At 53.7% G+C, this 19,517-nt stretch overlaps 2 protein-coding genes across 15 annotated transcripts; one reads left to right on the top strand and one right to left on the bottom strand.

Moving 5' to 3' along the window:
- Nucleotides 1-244: 244 nt before the first annotated feature.
- On the top strand, nt 245-11,220 carry SH3BP5L (SH3 binding domain protein 5 like). Of its 13 annotated transcripts, none has more exons than XR_014941723.1 (7): nt 247-480; nt 966-1,028; nt 2,084-2,212; nt 3,244-3,405; nt 4,969-5,142; nt 8,050-8,494; nt 8,608-11,220. XR_014941723.1 is itself a non-coding variant. In XM_015850583.2 (6 exons), the coding sequence occupies exons 1-6, from the start codon at nt 376-378 to the stop codon at nt 8,419-8,421; spliced, it is 1,005 nt and encodes a 334-aa protein (XP_015706069.2). In that variant the 5' UTR covers nt 245-375; the 3' UTR covers nt 8,422-11,220. The 13 variants fall into 13 exon arrangements, 6 of the variants coding, with proteins under 6 accessions (XP_015706069.2, XP_085391181.1, XP_085391180.1 ...); XR_014941724.1 differs by having other exon boundaries at nt 8,050-8,520; nt 8,634-11,220; XR_014941719.1 differs by having other exon boundaries at nt 4,933-5,142.
- Nucleotides 11,221-11,553: 333 nt separating this feature from the next.
- On the bottom strand, nt 11,554-19,505 carry LOC107307147 (uncharacterized). Of its 2 annotated transcripts, none has more exons than XM_085535052.1 (4): nt 19,425-19,505; nt 18,039-18,093; nt 17,336-17,410; nt 11,554-15,724 (listed from the first exon to the last, which is right to left on the bottom strand). In XM_085535052.1, the coding sequence occupies exons 2-4, from the start codon at nt 18,070-18,072 to the stop codon at nt 13,428-13,430; spliced, it is 2,406 nt and encodes an 801-aa protein (XP_085391178.1). In that variant the 5' UTR covers nt 18,073-18,093; nt 19,425-19,505; the 3' UTR covers nt 11,554-13,427. The 2 variants fall into 2 exon arrangements, with proteins under 2 accessions (XP_085391178.1, XP_085391179.1); XM_085535053.1 differs by having other exon boundaries at nt 11,554-15,703; nt 19,425-19,467.
- Nucleotides 19,506-19,517: the final 12 nt, after the last annotated feature.

Here is a 19,517-nt window from a genome sequence, read left to right as displayed (position 1 = left end):
TTGGGCCATTTTGGGTCTAATTTGGGTCATTTTGGGACAAATTTGGGCTATTTGGGGGGTCAAAACTGAGTCCAATTTGAGTCAAATTTGGGTCATTTTGGCTCAATTTTGGGTCAAATTTGGGCCATTTTGGGTCATTCGGGGGCTAAATTTGTTGGAAATTGGGTCATTTTGGGTCAAATTTGGGCCATTTTGGGTCATTTTAACCTATTTTTCCCCTTAAACCCCTTGTTTTTTACAGCCCCCCCCCCCCCCAAACCCCCAATGTCCTCCCCCCCACCCCCCCACCCCATCGTCTCCATGACGTTTTTGGGTCGAATTCTTGCATTTTTGGGCAAAATTTGAGCTAAATTTGCCCATTTTTGGGGGGGGTCAATGGGGGACATGGAGGAAATGGGGGGGGGGGAGGAAACGAAACCCCCCCAAAAAGGGGAAGAGGGGGAGGAAGAGGAGGAGGAAGAGCTGGACCCCAGGATCCAGGTGAGATTTTGGGCTGAAAATGGGGGATTTGGGGGCTTTTTGGGCTGAAAATGGGGGATTTTGGGGCTTTTTAGGGTGAAAATGGGGGATTTGGGGGCTTTTGGGGGGGGATTTAAGGGGCTTTTGGGGAGAAAATGGGGATTTTGGGGGTGAAATTGGGGGGTTTTGGGGGGAAATTGGGGGGAGTTTGAGTCATTTTGGGGTGAAAATGGGGGATTTGGGGGCTTTTTTGGGGGGATTTTAGGGCTTTCTGGGGGAAAATTGGGGGATTTTGGGTCATTTTGGGGAGAATTTGGGGATTTTTGGGGGCGAAAATGGGGGATTTGGGGGCGAAAATGGGGGATTTGGGGGCTTTTTGGGATGAAAATGGGGGTTTTGGGGGGGAGAAATTGGGCGTTTTTGGGGTGAATTTGGGTCATTTTGGGTCAAATCAGGGGGATTTGGGGTCATTTTGGGTTGAATTTTGGGTCTTTTGGGGTCTGCAGGAAGAATTGGAGCATCTGAATGAGGCCAACGCCGAAATCAACTGCCTGGAGCTGCAGCTGGATGTGAGACCCCAAAAAGACCCCAAAATGACCCCAAAAAGACCCCATAGGGACCCCAAAATGACCCCATAGGGACCCCAAAAGGGACCCCAAAATGACCCCATAGGGACCCCATAAAGACCCCATAGGGATCCCTAAACGCCTCCATAGGGACCCCAAAATGACCCCATAGGGACCCCAAAAAGACCCCATAGGGACCCCAAAAGGGACCTTAAAATACCCCCATAGGGACCCCAAAAGAGACCCCAAAAGGGATCCCTAAATGCCTCCATAGGGACCCCAAAACGACCCCATAGGGACCCCAAAACGACCCCATAGGGACCCCAAAATGACCCCATAGGGACCCCAATATGACCCCATAGGGACCCCAAAAGGGACCTTAAAATACCCCCATAGGGACCCCAAAAGAGACCCCAAAAGGGATCCCTAAACGCCTCCATAGGGACCCCAAAATGACCCCATAGGGACCCCAAAAGGGACCCCAATATGGCCCTATAGTTGGAAATGGGGACCCTAAATCCTTCCCTATAAGGATTAAAGACCCCAAATCATTCCCTATTGGGATCAAAGACCCCAAATCCCCATTATAGGGTCCTGGGACCCCAAATCATTCCCTATTGGGATCATAGACCCCAAATCCTTCCCTATTGGGGTCATAGACCCCAAATCATTCCCTATTGGGATCAAAGACCCCAAACCCCCATTATAGGGTCCTGGGACCCCAAATCCTTCCCTATTGGGAACATAGACCCCAAGTCCTTCCCTATTGGGATCAAAGACCCCAAACCCCCATTATAGGGTCCTGGGACCCCAAATCATTCCCTATTGGGAACATAGACCCCAAGTCCTTCCCTATTGGGATCAAAGACCCCAAATCCCCATTATAGGGTCCTGGGACCCCAAATCATTCCCTATTGGGATCATAGACCCCAAATCGTTCCCTATTGGGATCAAAGACCCCAAATCTTTCCCTATTGGGATCAAAGACCCCAAACCCCCATTATAGGGTCCTGGGACCCCACATCTTCCTTATAGGGTCCCCGTTGCCCACCCTATAGGACGCCCGTACGGCCTATAGGCGGATCCTATCGGAGTCGGCGCGGAAGCTGAACGCTCAGGGATCCCAATTGGGGGCCTGCATTGAGAAGGCACGGCCCTATTACGAGGCACGGCGCCTGGCCAAGGAGGTGAGGGGGGTTATGGGGTGGATCTATGGGGCAGGGAGTCCTCTATGGGGTGAGGAGTGAGCCTATGGGGTGGGGAACGGATGGGGATGGGATTGAGGGATTTAGGATGAACTTATGGGGCTGGGGGTGAGTATATGGGGGTGGATGTGATCCTGTGGGGCTGGGGATGATCCTATGGGGATGGGATCGATCCTATGGGGCCGTGGTCAACCCTATGGGGCTGGGGATGATCCTATGGGGCTGGGGATGATCCTATAGGGATGGGGGCAACCCATTGGGTTGGAAGACGACCCAATGGGATGGGGAATGTTCTAATGGGTTGGGGACAATCCTATGGGGCTGGGGATGATTCTATGGGGCTGGAGATGATCCTATGGGTCTGGGGTCAACCCTATGGGGCTGGGATCGACCCTATGGGGCTGGGGATGACTCTATGGGGCTGGAGTCGACCCTATGGGGCTGGGGACACCCTATAGAGATGGAGACAACCCGTTGGGTTGGAAGACGACCCAATGGGATGGGGAACGTTCTAATGGGTTGGGGACAATCCTATGGGGCTGGGGATGATTCTATGGGGCTGGGGATGATCCTATGGGGCTGGGGTCAACCCTATGGGGCTGGGATCGACCCTATGGGGCTGGGGATGACTCTATGGGGCTGGAGTCGACCCTATGGGGCTGGGGACACCCTATAGAGATGGAGACAACCCGTTGGGTTGGAAGACGACCCAATGGGATGGGGAACGTTCTAATGGGTTGGGGACAATCCTATGGGGCTGGGGATGATCCTATGGGGCTGGGGATGATGCTATGGGGCTGGGGATGACCCTATGGGGCTGGGATCGACCCCATTGGACTGGCAACCATCCTATGGGGCTGGAGACCACCCATTGGGTTGGAAGATGACCCAATGGGATGGGGAACGTTCTAATGGGTTGGGAATGATCCTATGGGGCTGGGGTCAACCCTATGGGGCTGGGATCGACCCTATGGGGCTGGGGATGACGCTATGGGTCTGGGGCTGCCCCACAGGCCCAGCAGGAGACCCAGAGGGCCGCGCTGAGGTACGAGCGTGCGGTCAGCATGCACAACGCCGCCAGGGAGATGGTGTTTGTGGCCGAACAAGGTGTCATGGCCGACCGCAACCGCCTGGACCCAACGTGGCAGGAGATGCTCAACCACGCCACCGCCAAGGTGGGGGGCTGGAAGGGGGGGATGTGTGGGGCTGGGAGGGGGGAAGGGGGGTGGGGTGGGAGGTGGTGGCCATGGGGATGGGGTGGGGGATGTGGGGTGGCCATAGGGTTGGGTTGGTGGCCATGGGGACATCATGGCGGCCATGAAGACAAGATGGAAGCCATGGGGACAAGATGGCGGCCACAAGTCCAAGATGGCGGCCATCACAACAAGATGGCAGCCATGGGGATTGAATGGCGGTCATGATGCCAAGATGGCAGCCATGAAAACAAGATGGCGGCCACTTGTCCAAGATGGCAGCCATGGGGACAAGATGGCGGCCATGGGGATTTAATGGCAGCCATGATGCCAAGATGGCGGCCATGGGGACAAGATGCCGGCCATGGGGATTTAATGGCAGCCATGATGCCAAGATGGCGGCCATGGGGACAAGATGCCGGCCATGAAAACAAGATGGCAGCCATGGGGATTGAATGGCGGCCATGGGGATTGAATGGCAGCCATGATGCCAAGATGGCGTCCCCGAGTCCAAGATGGCAGCCATGAAAACAAGATGGTGGCCATGGGGATTGAATGGCGGCCATGATGCCAAGATGGCGTCCCCGAGTCCAAGATGGCGGCCATGAAAACAAGATGGCGGCCATGGGGATTTAATGGCGGCCATGATACCAAGATGGCGGCCATGGGGATTGAATGGCGGCCATGATGCCAAGATGGCGTCCCCGAGTCCAAGATGGCGGCCATGATGCCAAGATGGCGGCCATGGGGACAAGATGGCGGCCATGGGGATTGAATGGCGGCCGTGATGCCAAGATGGCGGCCATGGGGATTGAATGGCGGCCATGATGCCAAGATGGCGGCCGTGGGGATTGAATGGCGGCCATGATGCCAAGATGGTGGCCATGGGGACTTAATGGCGGCCATGATGCCAAGATGGCATCCCCAAGTCCAAGATGGCAGCCATCAAAACAAGATGGCTGCCACGAGTCCAAGATGGTGGCCATGGGGATGTAATGGTGGCCATGGGGCCAAGATGGCAGCCATGAAAACAAGATGGCAGCCATGGGGATTGAATGGTGGCCATGATGCCAAGATGGCGTCCCCGAGTCCAAGATGGCGGCCATGGGGACAAGATGGTGGCCATGGGGATTGAATGGCGGCCATGATGCCAAGATGGCGGCCATGGGGATTGAATGGCGGCCATGATGCCAAGATGGCGTCCATGAGTCCAAGATGGCGGCCATGGGGACTTAATGGCGGCCATGATGCCAAGATGGCGTCCCCAAGATGGCGGCCATGAAAACAAGATGGCAGCCATGGGGATTGAATGGTGGCCATGATGCCAAGATGGCGTCCCCGAGTCCAAGATGGCGGCCATGGGGACAAGATGGTGGCCATGGGGATTGAATGGCGGCCATGATGCCAAGATGGCGGCCATGGGGATTGAATGGCGGCCATGATGCCAAGATGGCGGCCATGAGTCCAAGATGGCGGCCATGGGGACTTAATGGCGGCCATGATGCCAAGATGGCGTCCCCAAGATGGCGGCCGTGCGTCCAGCAGGTGAACGAGGCGGAGGAGGAGCGCGTGCGCAGCGAGGGGGAGCACCAGCGCGTGAGCAGGAGGTGCCTGCAGGCCGAGGGCCGCGTGCAGGCCTTGCACAAGGGGCTCAAAAGGGCCATCGTCAAGAGCAAGCCCTACTTCGAGCTCAAGGCACAGTTCAGCGTGGTGCTCGAGGTGGGATTTGGGGGGTATAATGGGGGTCTATGAGGGGTATTTGGGGTCTATGGGGGGCACTTGGGGTCTATGGGGCCATAAGAGGGGTCTTTAGGGGTCTATGGGGGGTCTATGGGGGGCCATCGTCAAGAGCAAGCCCTACTTCGAGCTCAAGGCACAGTTCAGCGTGGTGCTCGAGGTGGGGAGGGGGCGTTAATGGGGGGCTATGGGGGCGAAATGGGGGTCTATGGGGGGTGATATTGGGGGTAGAGGGGGGCTAGGGGGGGATTTGGGGTCTATGGGGGGATTAGAGGGGTCATGGGGGTCTTTAGGGGGGTTTTTGGGGGTCTATGGAAGGGATTTGGGGGGGGTTGGGGGTCTTTGGGGGGCCTAGGGGGTCTTTAATGGGGGCTGGGGGGTATTTGGGGAGTTTATGGGGGTCTATGGGGGTATTTGGGGGGCCATCATCAAGAGCAAGCCCTACTTCGAGCTCAAGGCACAGTTCAGCGTGGTCCTCGAGGTGGGGAGGGGGCGTTAATGGGGGTCTATGGGGGGCTATGGGGGGATTTGGGGAGTTTATGGGGGTCTATGGGGGGTCCTTGGGGGTCTATGGGGGGTATTTGGGGGTCTATGGGGGGTCTATGGGGGCCATCGTCAAGAGCAAGCCCTACTTCGAGCTCAAGGCCCAGTTCAGCGTGGTGCTCGAGGTGGGGAGGGGGCTATAATGGGGGTCTATGGGGGTTGGGCGGGGTCTATGGGGGGTATTTGGGGTCTATAGGGCCATAAGAGGGGTCTTTGGGGGTCTCTGGGGGGTATTTGGGGGGCCATCGTCAAGAGCAAGCCCTACTTTGAGCTCAAGGCCCAGTTCAGCGTGGTGCTGGAGGTGGGGAGGGGGCTTTAATGGGGGTCTATGGGGGCGAAATGGGGGTCGATGGGGGCTATGAGGGGTCTTTGGGGGGCTATGGGGGGCTATAGGGGGCCATCGTCAAGAGCAAGCCCTACTTCGAGCTCAAGGCCCAGTTCAGCGTGGTGCTCGAGGTGGGGAGGGGGCGTTAATGGGGGGCTATGGGGGGCTATGGGTGGTATTTGGGGTCTATGGGGGGGATTTGGGGTCTATGGGGGGGATTTGGGGTCTATGGGGGGTCTATGGGGAGCCATCGTCAAGAGCAAGCCCTACTTCGAGCTCAAGGCCCAGTTCAGCGTGGTGCTCGAGGTGGGGAGGGGGCTTTAATGGGGGGCTATGGGTGGTATTTGGGGTCTATGGGGGGTATTTGGGGTCTATGGGGGCATAAGAGGGGTCTTTGGGGGTCTATGGGGGGCTATAGGGGGCCATCGTCAAGAGCAAGCCCTACTTCGAGCTCAAGGCCCAGTTTAGCGTGGTGCTTGAGGTGGGGAGGGGGCTTTAATGGCGGTCTATGGGGGGGTTTGGGGGCATAAGAGGGGTCTATGGGGGGGATTTGGGGGTCTATGGGGGGATTTGGGGGGCCATCGTCAAGAGCAAGCCCTACTTTGAGCTCAAGGCGCAGTTCAGCGTGGTGCTGGAGGTGGGGAGGGGTCCTTGGGGGTCTTTAATGGGGGGCTATGGGGCTCTATGGGTGGTATTTGGGGTCTATGGGGGCATAAGAGGGGTCTTTGGGGGTCTATGGGGGGTATTTGGGGGGCCATCATCAAGAGCAAGCCCTACTTTGAGCTCAAGGCCCAGTTCAGCGTGGTTCTCGAGGTGATGGGGGGGCTTTAATGGGGGTCTATGGGGGGCTATGGGGGGATTTGGGGAGTTTATGGAGGTCTATGGGGGGTCCTTGGGGGTCTATGGGGAGTATTTGGGGGTCTATGGGGGGTCCTTGGGGGTCTTTGGGGGGCTATGGGGGGATTTGGGGAGTTTATGGAGGTCTATGGGGGGTCCTTGGGGGTCTATGGGGGGTATTTGGGGGTCTATGGGGGGTCCTTGGGGGTCTATGGGGGGTCCTTGGGGGGCCATCGTCAAGAGCAAGCCCTACTTCGAGCTCAAGGCGCAGTTCAGCGTGATACTGGAGGTGGGATTTGGGGGTTTTTATGGGGGTCTATAGGGGTCCTTGGGGGTGAAATAGGGGGTCTCTAGGGAGGTAGGACAGGTTTAAGAGGTATTTGGGGGGGATTTGGGGTCTTTGAGGGGTGTTTGGGGGCCTTTAGGGGGGATTTGGGGTCTTAAGGGGTCATTGGGGTCTTTTGATGGGGATTTGGGGTCTTTGGGGGGGGATTGGGAGTCTTAACACCCCATAGGATGAAACCAACTCAACATGCCAACCCAACCCCATAGGATGGAACCAACCCAACCCCATAGGATAGAACCAGCTCAACCCAACCCCATAGGATGGAACCAACCCAACCCAGCCCCATAGAATGGAACCAACCCAACCCAACCCCATAGGATGGAACCAACCCAACCCAACCCCATAGGATGGAACCAACCCAACCCAACCCCATAGGATGGAACCAACCCAACCCAACCCCATAGGATGGAACCAACCCAACCCAGCCCCATAGGATGGAACCAACCCAACCCAACCCCATAGGACAGAACCAACCCAGCCCAACCCCATAGGATGGAACCAACCCAAACCCATAGGATAGAACCAACCCAACCCAGCCCCATAGGATAGAACCAACCCAACCCCATAGACTGAGCTCAACCCAACAATGACCAACCCAACCCCATAGGATGGAATCCCATAGGATAGAACCAACCCAACCCAACCTCACCCCATGGGATGGACCCAACCCAACATTGACCAACCCAATATTGGCCAACCCAACCCAACCCCATAGGAAGGAACCAACCCAACATTGACCAACCCAACCCCACCCTATAGGCTGAGCCCACCCCAACCCAACCCTGACCAACCCCCCACCCCCAATTTAACCCCATAACCCCCCTTATAACCCCCCAAGGAGCACAAATCCAAGGTGACGGCGCTGGAGCAGCGCGTGGCCCAGGCCAAGACCCGCTACTCAGTCGCCCTTCGGAACCTGGAGCAGATCAGCGAGCAGATCCACGCGCGGCGGCTCCAACGTCTCTTATCACGTCGGGCGTCACCGATCGGCGCTGAGTCGGGTCCGAGTCGCGGTGCCGAGGGTCCGTCCGACACCGCGTCGGTTCTGAGCCTTCAAACCATCGCGTCGGACCTGCAGAAATTCGATTCGGTGGAACATTTGGTCGGACTTTCTGATGCCAGTAGTTTAAAAGGGGAGGAAATGGAAGAGAACACGGCACGGAGAGGAGAACCGGGTCGGTTCCGGCACCACCGCAGCGTCAGCCTTTAAAGATCTTCATCTTCCAACGGTGCTGGCTCTTCAAGTGGTCAAAATTGGGTAAAAAGACCCAAAATTGGGCAAGGTGACCCCAAATCGGGTCATTTTGAGGTGTGTTGGGCACCAAAATGGCGTCGGTTGGGTGTCCTGGCCTCTTCCATGGCCAAAATGGGGTAAAAAGACCCAAAATTGGGCAAGAAGACCCAAAATCGGGTCATTTTGAGGTGTGTTGGGCACCAAAATGGCCTCAGTTGGGTCTCCATGTCCAAAATGAGGCAAAAAGACCCAAAATTGGGCACTTCTGAGGGGTGTCGGGCACCAAAATGGCACCAGTTGAGTCTCCATGTCCAAAATGAGGTAAAAAGACCCAAAATCGGGTCATTTTGAGGTGTGTTGGGCACCAAAATGGCATCTGTTGGGTGTCCTGGCCTCTTCCATGGCCAAAATGGGGTAAAAAGACCCAAAATTGGGCAAGGTGACCCCAAATCGGGTCATTTTGGGGTGTGTTGGGCACCAAAATGGCCTCAGTTGGGTCTCCATGTCCAAAATGAGGCAAAAAGACTCAAAATTGGGCACTTCTGAGGGGTGTCGGGCACCAAAATGGCGTCAGTTGGGTCTCCATGTCCAAAATGAGGTAAAAAGACCCAAAATGAGGCTGTTTGAAGGACCTTTCTGATGCCAGTAGTTTAAAAGGGGAGGAAATGGAAGAGAACACGGCACGGAGAGGAGAACCGGGTCGGTTCCGGCACCACCGCAGCGTCAGCCTTTAAAGATCAGATCTTCATCTTCATCTTCATCTTCCTCCTCTCAATGGGGGGGAGGTTGCGTTAAATGACGTTGGTTGGGTTGAGGTTGGGGTTGGCCAACGCTCTACCGGTGGTGCTGGCTCTTCCAGTGGCCAAAATGGGGTAAAAAGACCCAAAATTGGGCAAGAAAACCCAAAATCGGGTCATTTTGAGGTGTGTTGGGCACCAGAATGGCCTCCGTTGGGTCTCCATGTCCAAAATGAGGTAAAAAGACCCAAAATCGGGTCATTTTGAGGTGTGTTGGGCACCAAAATGGCGTTGGTTGGGTGTCCTGGCCTCTTCCATGGCCAAAATGAGGCAAAAAGACCCAAAATGAGGCTGTTTGGAGGACCTTTCTGATGCCAGCATCAGTTGGGTCTCCAGTCTTCTTCATGTCCAAAATTGGGCAAAAAGACCCCAAAATTGGGAACATTGGGGGTGTGTTGGGCACCAAAGAAACATCAGTTGGGTCTCCACGTCCAAAATGAGGTAAAAAGACCCAAAATAGGGCACTTCTGAGGGGTGTCGGGCACCAAAATGGCCTCAGTTGGGTCTCCATGTCCAAAATGAGGCAAAAAGACCCAAAATTGGGCACTTCTGAGGGGTGTCGGGCACCAAAATGGCCTCAGTTGGGTCTCCATGTCCAAAATGAGGTAAAAAGACCCAAAATGAGGCTGTTTGAAGGACCTTTCTGATGCCAGTAGTTTAAAAGGGGAGGAAATGGAAGAGAACACGGCACGGAGAGGAGAACCGGGTCGGTTCCGGCACCACCGCAGCGTCAGCCTTTAAAGATCAGATCTTCATCTTCATCTTCCTCTTCCTCCTCTCAATGGGGGGGAGGCTGCATTGGATGACGTTGGTTGGCCATGGTTGGGTTGGGGTTGGCCAACGCTCTACTGGCGGTGCTGGCTCTTCAAGTGGCCAAAATTGGGTAAAAAGACCCAAAATTGGGCAAGGTGACCCCAAATTGGGTCATTTTGAGGTGTGTTGGGCAACAGAATGGCCTCCGTTGGGTCTCCATGTCCAAAATGAGGTAAAAAGACCCAAAATCGGGTCATTTTGAGGTGTGTTGGGCACCAAAATGGCTTCCATTGGGTCTCCACTCTTCTCCATGTCAAAAATGAGGCAAAAAGACCCAAAATAGGGCACTTCTGAGGGGTGTTGGGCACCAAAATGGCGTCCGTTGGGTGTCCTGGCCTCTTCCATGGCCAAAATGGGGTAAAAAGACCAAAAATTGGGCAGGAAGACCCCAAAATTGGGCACTTTGGGGGTGTGTTGGGCACCAAAGAAACATCGGTTGGGTCTCCATGTCTAAAATGAGGTAAAAAGACCCAAAATTGGGTCATCTTGAGGTGTGTTGGGCACCAAAATGGCTTCCATTGGGTCTCCACTCTTCTCCATGTCAAAAATGAGGCAAAAGACCCAAAATTGGGCACTTCTGAGGGGTGTCGGGCACCAAAATGGCACCAGTTGAGTCTCCATGTCCAAAATGAGGTAAAAAGACCCAAAATCGGGTCATTCTGAGGTGTGTTGGGCACCAAAATGGCGTCAGTTGGGTGTCCTGGCCTCTTCCATGGCCAAAATGGGGTAAAAAGACCCAAAATCGGGTCATTTCGAAGCAGGTTTTGCCCCTAAACTGCACTGGTTGGATCTCCTAACACTACTTGGGTCTCCCATCTTCCCCATGGCCAAAATGGGTCAAAAAAGCCCCAAATCGGGTCATTTCAAGTCATGGTTCCCCCCTTAACACCAACAATAGGGTCTCCTATCTTCTCCATGGCCAAAATGGGTCAAAAAACCCCCAAATTGGGTCATTTTGAGGTGTGGGGCGGCCATGAAAACCAATGGGTTCGAGCAGCCCCATTCAGCTCCACTTATGGGGTGGGGGGGGGTCTCAATTCTGTGCCCCCCAACCCCATTAAATCCCCCCTAAATTAAGTGGATTTTGGGGCACTTTGGGTCAATTTCGAGGTATTTTCTGCCCTAAAATTGAATTGTGAGGAGAAATAAAAAGCTTTGAGTTCAATTCCTGCTTTCCCCCCTTTGACCCAAATTTGCCTTTTTTTAACCTAAATCTGAGACTGAACAGTGTTGCTTTTGTTCATCACCGGATCACCCCCCAAACGACCCCAAAACCCACCTTTTTCACCCCAAAACGACCCCAATACCCCATTTTCACCCCAAACGACCCCAAAACCCCCATTTTTCACCCTAAAATCCCCCATTTCCCCAAATAAATGACCCCAAACCACCCCTTTTCACCCCCAAACCCCCATTTTCCCCCCAAGCGACCCCAAAATCCCCCATTTTTACCCCCAAATGACCCCAAAATCCCCCATTTTCACCCCAAAAAAGAGCCTTTTCCCTCCATTCTCCATTTATTCCATCATCAAAACACAGCGACAAAAAAACAACCAACAGCCAGACCCCAAAATCACCTTTTTTCCCCCCAAAAAACGACCCCTTTTTCCATTCATTTTTTACCCATTTTTGCCTTTTTTCACCCCAAATTTCCCCCCCCCCGGCCTTTTTTTCCCCCTTTTCATAATTAACCTTTTTTGTTCACTTTCAAAGACCCAAAATCGCCTTTTTTTACACCAAAATGAAGGGGTCAACCCCCACCCCTCCCCGTTTCCCATTGATCCCAATGGGGTGAAAAAACAAACCCCACATTGACCCATTTTCCCCCTTTTTTCCCCCAAAATCGGCGCCGTTAGAAGGAAAAAAAAAAAAACAACCCCAAAAATGGGGGAAATTGGGCAAAAAAAAACCCTAAATGAAAATGATGGGTTTGGGGAGGTGAAGATAATGGGGTCAGGGGGGTCCTATGGGGTCAGAGGGTCCTAATGGGGTCAGGGGGGTCCTAATGGGGTCAGGGGGGTCCTAATGGGGTCAGAGGGTCTTAATGGGGTCGGGGAGTCCTAATGGGGCTGGGAGGGATCTTAATGGGGTCGGGGGGATCTTAATGGGGTCGGGGGGTCCTAATGGGGTCAGGGGGGTCCTAATGGGGTCAGAGGGTCCTAATGGGGTCAGAGGGTCCTAATGGGGTCGGGGAGTCCTAATGGGGCTGGGAGGGATCTTAATGGGGTCGGGGGGATCTTAATGGGGTCGAAGGGTCCTAATGGGGTCAGGGGGGCCCTAATGGGGTCGGGGGGGTCCTAATGGGGTTGGGAGGGATCATAATGGGATGGTTGACCCCATAGAGACCCTATAGAGACCCTAAGACAGGAACTGATGGATCCCAATGGCTGGATGACCCTATAGAGACCCTACAATGGGATCTAATGGATCCCAATGGCTGGATGACCCTATAGAGACATGGAAATGGGAACCAATGGATCCCAATGGATGGATGACCCCATAGAGACCCCATAGAGACCCCATAAAGACCCTACAACAAAAACTGATGGATCCCAAGAGATGGCTGACCCCATAGAGTGGATCCCAATGGCTGGATGACCCTATAGAGACCCTACAATGGGATCTAATGGATCCCAATGGCTGGATGACCCCATAGAGACATGGAAACGGGAACCAATGGATCCCAATGGATGGATGAACCCATAGAGACCCCATAGAGACCCCATAGAGACCCCATAAAGACCCTACAACAAGAACTGATGGATCCCAAGAGATGGCTGACCCCATAGAGTGGATCCCAATGGATGGATGACCCCATAGAGACCCCCAGTGGGAACAGATGGATCCCAATGGGTTAACAAGAAGAACTGATGGATCCCAATAGATCAATGACCCCATAGAGACCCTACAACAAGAACTGATGGATCCCAATGGCTGGATGACCCTATAGAGACCCTACAATGGAATCTAATGGATCCCAATGGCTGGATGATCCTATAGAGACCCTACAATGGAATCTAATGGATCCCAATGGCTGGATGACCCTATAGACACCCTACAATGGGATCTAATGGATCCCAATGGCTGGATGACCCCATAGAGACATGGAAACGGGAACCAATGGATCCCAATGGATGGATGAACCCATAGAGACCCCATAGAGACCCCATAGAGACCCTACAACACGAACTGATGGATCTCAATGACTGGATGACCCCATAGAGTGGATCCCAATGGATGGATGACCCTATAGAGACCCTACAATGGAATCTAATGGATCCCAATGGCCGGATGACCCCATAGAGACATGGAAATAGGAACCAATGGATCTCAATGGCCGGATGACCCTATAGAGACATGGAAATAGGGTCCTCATTCCCCCCCCGTGCCGCGCTCACTCTGCACTTGTGGGGCACCAAGGGGGGCAGCAGTGGAGGGAAGCGATGTGAAGTTATGGGGCACGAAAGCTCGCGGTGGGAAGGAGAGAGCCCAGGGCAGCTCCAATGGGGCCAACGATGACGGGAATGGGGTTGTGGGTCCGGCGGGGCCGGTTGTAGGTTGTGGTTGGGTTTGGGGTGTGTTGGGGGTCTTCTCCCCATTGCTGTGGGTCCGTCGGTGCCGGTTGAGGTGTGAGCTGCGGCTGAAGCACTTCCCGCAGGCCGGGCAGGCGTAGGGCTTCTCTCCGGTGTGAACGCGGCGATGGATGGTGAGCTCGGAGCGTTGGATGAAGCTCTTCCCACATTCGGGGCATTTATAGGGTTTTTCCCCTAAATGGATCCTACGGTGCTTTATAAGGTTGGACGAGACGCTGAAGCTCTTCCCGCACACCGTACAGCTGTAGGGTTTCTCCCCCGTGTGCATGCGATGGTGTTTGGTTAGATCCGATTTCTGGATGAAGCCCTTCCCGCAGTCCGAGCATTTATAGGGTTTCTCCCCCAAATGGGTCCGTTGGTGTTTGATGAGGTTGGATCTGACCCCGAAGCTCTTCCCGCACTCCGTGCACTTATAGGGTTTCTCCCCCGTGTGCATCCGACGGTGTTTGACCAGGGCTGAGTTCTGTCCAAAGGCCTTCCCGCATTCGGGGCACGTATAGGGTTTATGATCCCCTATATAGGGTTTGCTATGATCCCCTATACAGGCTTTATTATGATCCCCTATACAGGCCTTATTATGATCCCCTATATAGGGCCTATCATGATCCCCTATACAGGCTTTATTATGATCCCCCATACAGGCCTTATTATGATCCCCTATATAGGGCCTATCATGATCCCCTATACAGGCTTTATTATGATCCCCCATACAGGGCTTATTATGGTCCCCTATACAGGCTTTATTATCCCCTATATAGGACTTATTCTCCCCTATATGGGATTTATGATGCTCCCCTATTGATCCCGTTTGGGTTCCTTGATGCTTGACGTTGTCGGCCATATTCTTCCCGCATTGCTTGCACCTCCTCCCATCCGCTCTCCATTTCTTCCTCCCTTCCTCCTCCTCGTCCTGCCCGTGGGTCCGGCGGTGCCGGTCCAAATGGGATCCTTGCGAGAAGCTCTTCCCGCAGTCCATACACTTATAGGGTTTTTCCCCCGCGTGGATCCGACGGTGCCGATCCAAATGGGAACTCCATGCAAAGCTCTTCCCACAATCCAAACACTCAAAGCTTTTATTGGTACCGGAACCACGTTGGTTCCGAACCAGATTCGACTTCGACCCGAATCCATCCCCACAATCGGGGCATTTATAGGGTTTCTCCCCCCGTTGCCTTTTCGGGGTCGCCATGTTCTTCCCTAATCCTTTCCCACAACATTCCCGACATCGGGTCGATCCGGTTCCGTGAGTCCTGCGGTGCCGATCCAAATGGGAACTCCAGCTGAAGCTCTTCCCACATTCAGGACACATATAGGGTTTCTCCCCCGTATGGATCCTACGGTGCCGTTCTAAATGGGAATTCCAATTGAACCCTTTACCGCAGTCGTGGCACTTATAGGGTTTCTCCTCTTGGTGCTGTTGCTTTTGGTGTCGGATCAAACCAGAACCGCCTTGAAACGTCTTCCCACACACCCCACATTGACACGGTTGGGTCGGTGCCGTGCCGGTACCGGTACCGTGAACCCGTTGGTGTTGGATAAAGGCCGACCCTACAACAAAGGCCTTCCCACATTCAGGGCACTTATAGGGTTTTTCAGCCCCGTGTCTCCTTTGGTGCGTGATAAGGGTCGAACTCAACCTAAAACCCTTCCCGCATTCGGGGCATTTATGGGGTTTCTCAGCCCCACGGCGACGTTTGGGATACGTCACCCCATAAGTCAAAGCCTTCCCGCAATCCTGGCACCTCCCGTGACCCAAATGGTTCCGTTGGGGGAATTTCTTGTAACCGCGACGTCCGGTTTTACCGGCCCGGCCCCGTTTGGACAAACGAGGAGGAGGAAGAGGAGGAGGTTGAGACCCTTCGGCCTCATTGGGTTCAATGGACGTCGATGATGAACTTTGGTCGGTACCTGGTTTGGGTTTGGGGTCCGGGTCGGGTTCTGGTTCTGGTTCTGATGGTGGGGGAGGGGGGGGGGGTGGTGGATCTTCGTCTTCTTCTTCCTCCTCTTCTTCCTCTTCTTCTTCTTCCTCTTCCGGGTCGCTCTGTAGGGTTGGATCTGAGGGGGGAGCGGGAGGGTCTATGGGGGGGATGGGTTGGTTATATGGGATGGGTTGGTTATATGGGATGGGTTGGTTATAGGGGGTGGAATGGGTTGGTTATATGGGATGGGTTGGTTATATGGGATGGGTTGGTTATGGGGGGGTGGGATGGGATGGTTATAGTGGGATGGGATGGGTTGGTTATGTTGGGTTGGGATGGGTTGGTTATATGGGATGGGTTGGTTATGGTGGGTTGGTTATGGTGGGTTGGGATGGGTTGGTTATATGGGATGGGTTGGTTATGGGGGGGTGGGATGGGTTGGTTATATGGGATGGGTTGGTTAAGTGGGTTGAGTTGGTTATGGGGGGTGGGATGGGTTGGTTATATGGGATGGGTTGGTTATGGTGGGTTGGGATAGGAAGAGATGGGTTGGTTATGGTGGGATGGGAGGGGTTGGTTATATGGGATGGGTTGGTTATATGGGATGGGTTGGTTATGGTGGGTTGGGATGAGTTGAGTTGAGATGGGTTGGTTATGGTGTGTTGGGGTGGGTTGGTTATATCAGGTTGGGTTGGTTTGTCAGGTTGAAATTCAACAAAGGCAAACTCCAAAAGCCCCCAAATCCCCCTTTTTCACCCCAAAATCAGACCAAATTAACCCTTGGTACCAATGTGACTCACCCAAGGCCTCCCAAAAACCCCAAAAGCTCCAAAATGGCCCTTTTTCACCCCAAAATCCTCACTCTCCTCCCCACAGCACTGGTTTGATTCAGTAACACCCTCCAAAAAGCCCCAAAATGGCCCTTTTTCACCCCAAAATCCTCACTCACTTCCTACCATCCCACAGCATCAATGTGACTCAATGATGGCCCCCAAAAAAGACCCAAAATCCCCCTTTTTCACCCCAAAATCAGCACCAAAGCAACCCGTGTATCAATGGACTCAATGAAGACCCCCATATAGACCCGAACAGCCCCAAAATGGCCCTTTTTCACCCCAAAATCCTCACTCACCTCCCACCATCCCACAACACCAAAGCGACTCAATGATGACCCCAAAAAAGACCCAAAATCCCCCTTTTTCACCCCAAAATCAGCACCAAAGCAACCCGTGTATCAATGGACTCAATGAAGACCCCCATATACACCCGAACAGCCCCAAAATTGCCCTTTTTCAGCCCAAAATCCTCACTCACCTCCCACCATCCCACAACACCAAAGCGACTCAATGATGCCCCCCAACGAGCCCCAAAATCGCCCTTTTTCACCCCAAAATCAGCACCAAAGCAACCCATGTATCAATAGACTCAATGAAGGCCCCTCTATAGACCCCAAAAGCCCCAAAATGGCCCTTTTTCACCCCAAAATCCTCACTCACCTCCCACCATCCCACAGCATCAATGTGACTCAATGATGGCCCCCAAAAAGCCCCAAAATCCCCTTTTTTCACCCCAAAATCAGCACCAAAGCAACCCATGTATCAATGGACTCAATGAAGACCCCCATATATACCACAAAAGCCCCAAAATTGCCCTTTTTCAGCCCAAAATCCTCACTCACCTCCCACCATCCCACAGCATCAATGTGACTCAATGATGGCCCCCAAAAAGCCCGAAAATCGCCCTTTTTCAGCCCAAAATCCTCACTCACCTCCCACCATCCCGCGGCGTCGATGGGACTCAGCGAACGCGGTGATTCGGGGCCAACTGATGGCGATTTCCTCAGCTGCAAAAAGCACCAAAATCAGGAGATTTTAACCCAAAAATCTGCCCCCCCCCCCCCCCTCAAAAATGGCCATTTTTGGTCGGTCCCGATTGGTTTGAACCAAAAATGGTGGGTTTTGGGGGCTAATTTGGGGTGAAAAAGAACAATTTTGGGGCAAAAAATGGGGCAGAACTGTGGAAGTCGGGAAGAAATTTGGGTCAAAACTTGATTGATTTGGGTCAATTTGGGTCAAAATCTGCCATTTTTGGGCCCAGTTTTGTCTCAAAACTTCCCATTTTGGGTCAAAATCTCCCATTTTTGGCCCTAATTTTGGCCCAAAACCCCTCAATTTTGGCTTCCATTTTGGCTCAAAACACCCCATTTTTGAGCCCAATTTTGGGTCCAAACCTCCCATTTTTGGGTCTCAATTTTGACTCAAAACCTCCCATTTTCAGCCTCCATTTTGACTCCAAACCCCCCATTTTTGAGCCCAATTTTGACCCAAAACCCCTCAATTTCAGCTTATTTCCCCCCCTCCCCCCACCCCAAAGTTGCCATTTTTTACACTTTCATCTTTTCTGCCCCTTTTTTGGGTTAAAAATCAGCCATTTTGGGTCAGAACCCCCCCCCCCCCCCCAAGCCCCCTCACCCAATGAGATGACGTTCTCGTAGCTCTCCTGCATTGCGGCCTCCAATGGGGGGGGCTGCAAGGGAAAGGGGGGGCAATTAATTAGTGATATTAATTAATGGGGGGGTCCTCAATTAATTAGGGTTATTAATTAACGGGGGGGGGAGGGTGTTAATAATAGGGGGGGGTCTCCAATTAATTAGAGTTATTAATGGGAGGAGGGTCTTAATGATGGGGGCCCAATTAATTGGGGTTATTAATTAATGGGGGGGGCTGAAAGAGAAAGAGGGGGGGGTCCTCAATTAATTGGGGTTATTAATTAATGGGGGGGGAGGTCTCCAATTAATTAGGGTTATTAATTAATGGGGGGAGGGTCTTAATGATGGGGGGCCCAATTAATTGGGGTTATTAATTAATGGGGGGGCTGAAAGAGAAAGGGGGGGGTCCTCAATTAATTGGGGTTATTAATTAATGGGGGGAGTCCCCCATTAATTAGGGTTATTAATTAATGGGGGGAGGGTCTTAATGATGGGGGAGCCCAATTAATTGGGGTTATTAATTAATTGGGGGGGGGGCTGAAAGAGAAAGGGAGGGGTCATCAATTAATTGGAGTTATTAATTAATGGGGGGGGTCTTAATGATGGGGGGGGCAATTAATTGGGGTTCTTAATTAATGGGGGGGGTCCCTAATTAATGGGGACCCCAAATTAATGGGGGGGGGTACCTAATGATGGGGGGGTCCTCAATTAATTGGGGTTATTAATTAATGGGAGGGGTCTTAATGATGGGGGGGGGGGGGTCTCCAATTAATAGGGGTTGTTAATTAATAGGGGGGGGTCTATGGGAGTATTATGGGATGGGGAGGGGTCCATGGGGTTATTATGGGATGGTGGGGGGGGTCTAGGGGGTCTATAGGGGGTTATTATGGGATGGCGGAGGGCTGTCTATAGGGGGAAGGGGGGCCCATAGGGTATTATGGGATGGGGTCGTGGGGGGGGGCGGGTCTATGGGGTGGGGGGGTTTGGGGTATTATGGGATGGCAGGGGCTGTCTATAGGGCAAAGGGGGATCTATAGGGTCCATAGGGTGGGATGGGGGGGGGGGTATTATGGGATGGGGTCGTAGGGGGGGGGGGGTCTATAGGGTCGGGGTATTATGGGATGGCGGGGGGATGTCTATAGGGCGAATGGGGGTCTATAGGGTCTATAGGGTGGGATGGGGGTGGGGGGGGGTATTATGGGATGGGGGTGGTGGTGAGGGGTGGTCTATAGGGTAGGGGTATTATGGGATGGCGGGGGGATGTCTATAGGGCGAATGGGGGTCTATAGGGTCTATAGGGTGGAATGGGGGGGGGGGGTATTATGGGATGGGGGTGTGGGGGGGTTTGGGGTTGGGGGGGGGGTGGTACCTGCCCAGCGCGCGGCTCCGGGAGCGGATTTGGGGGGGGGGGGGGGCTGGAAGGGGGGGGGGCAACAGGAAGGGGCCGGGCCCGGGGGGGGGG

Source organism: Coturnix japonica, unplaced genomic scaffold (assembly GCF_054131305.1).
Source record: "Coturnix japonica strain WE unplaced genomic scaffold, WE-NBRP24 Scf107, whole genome shotgun sequence".
Lineage (NCBI taxonomy): Eukaryota > Metazoa > Chordata > Aves > Galliformes > Phasianidae > Coturnix > Coturnix japonica.
The sequence above is the reverse complement of the archived record's forward strand: the minus strand, read 5'-3'. Positions and strand labels throughout refer to the sequence as shown.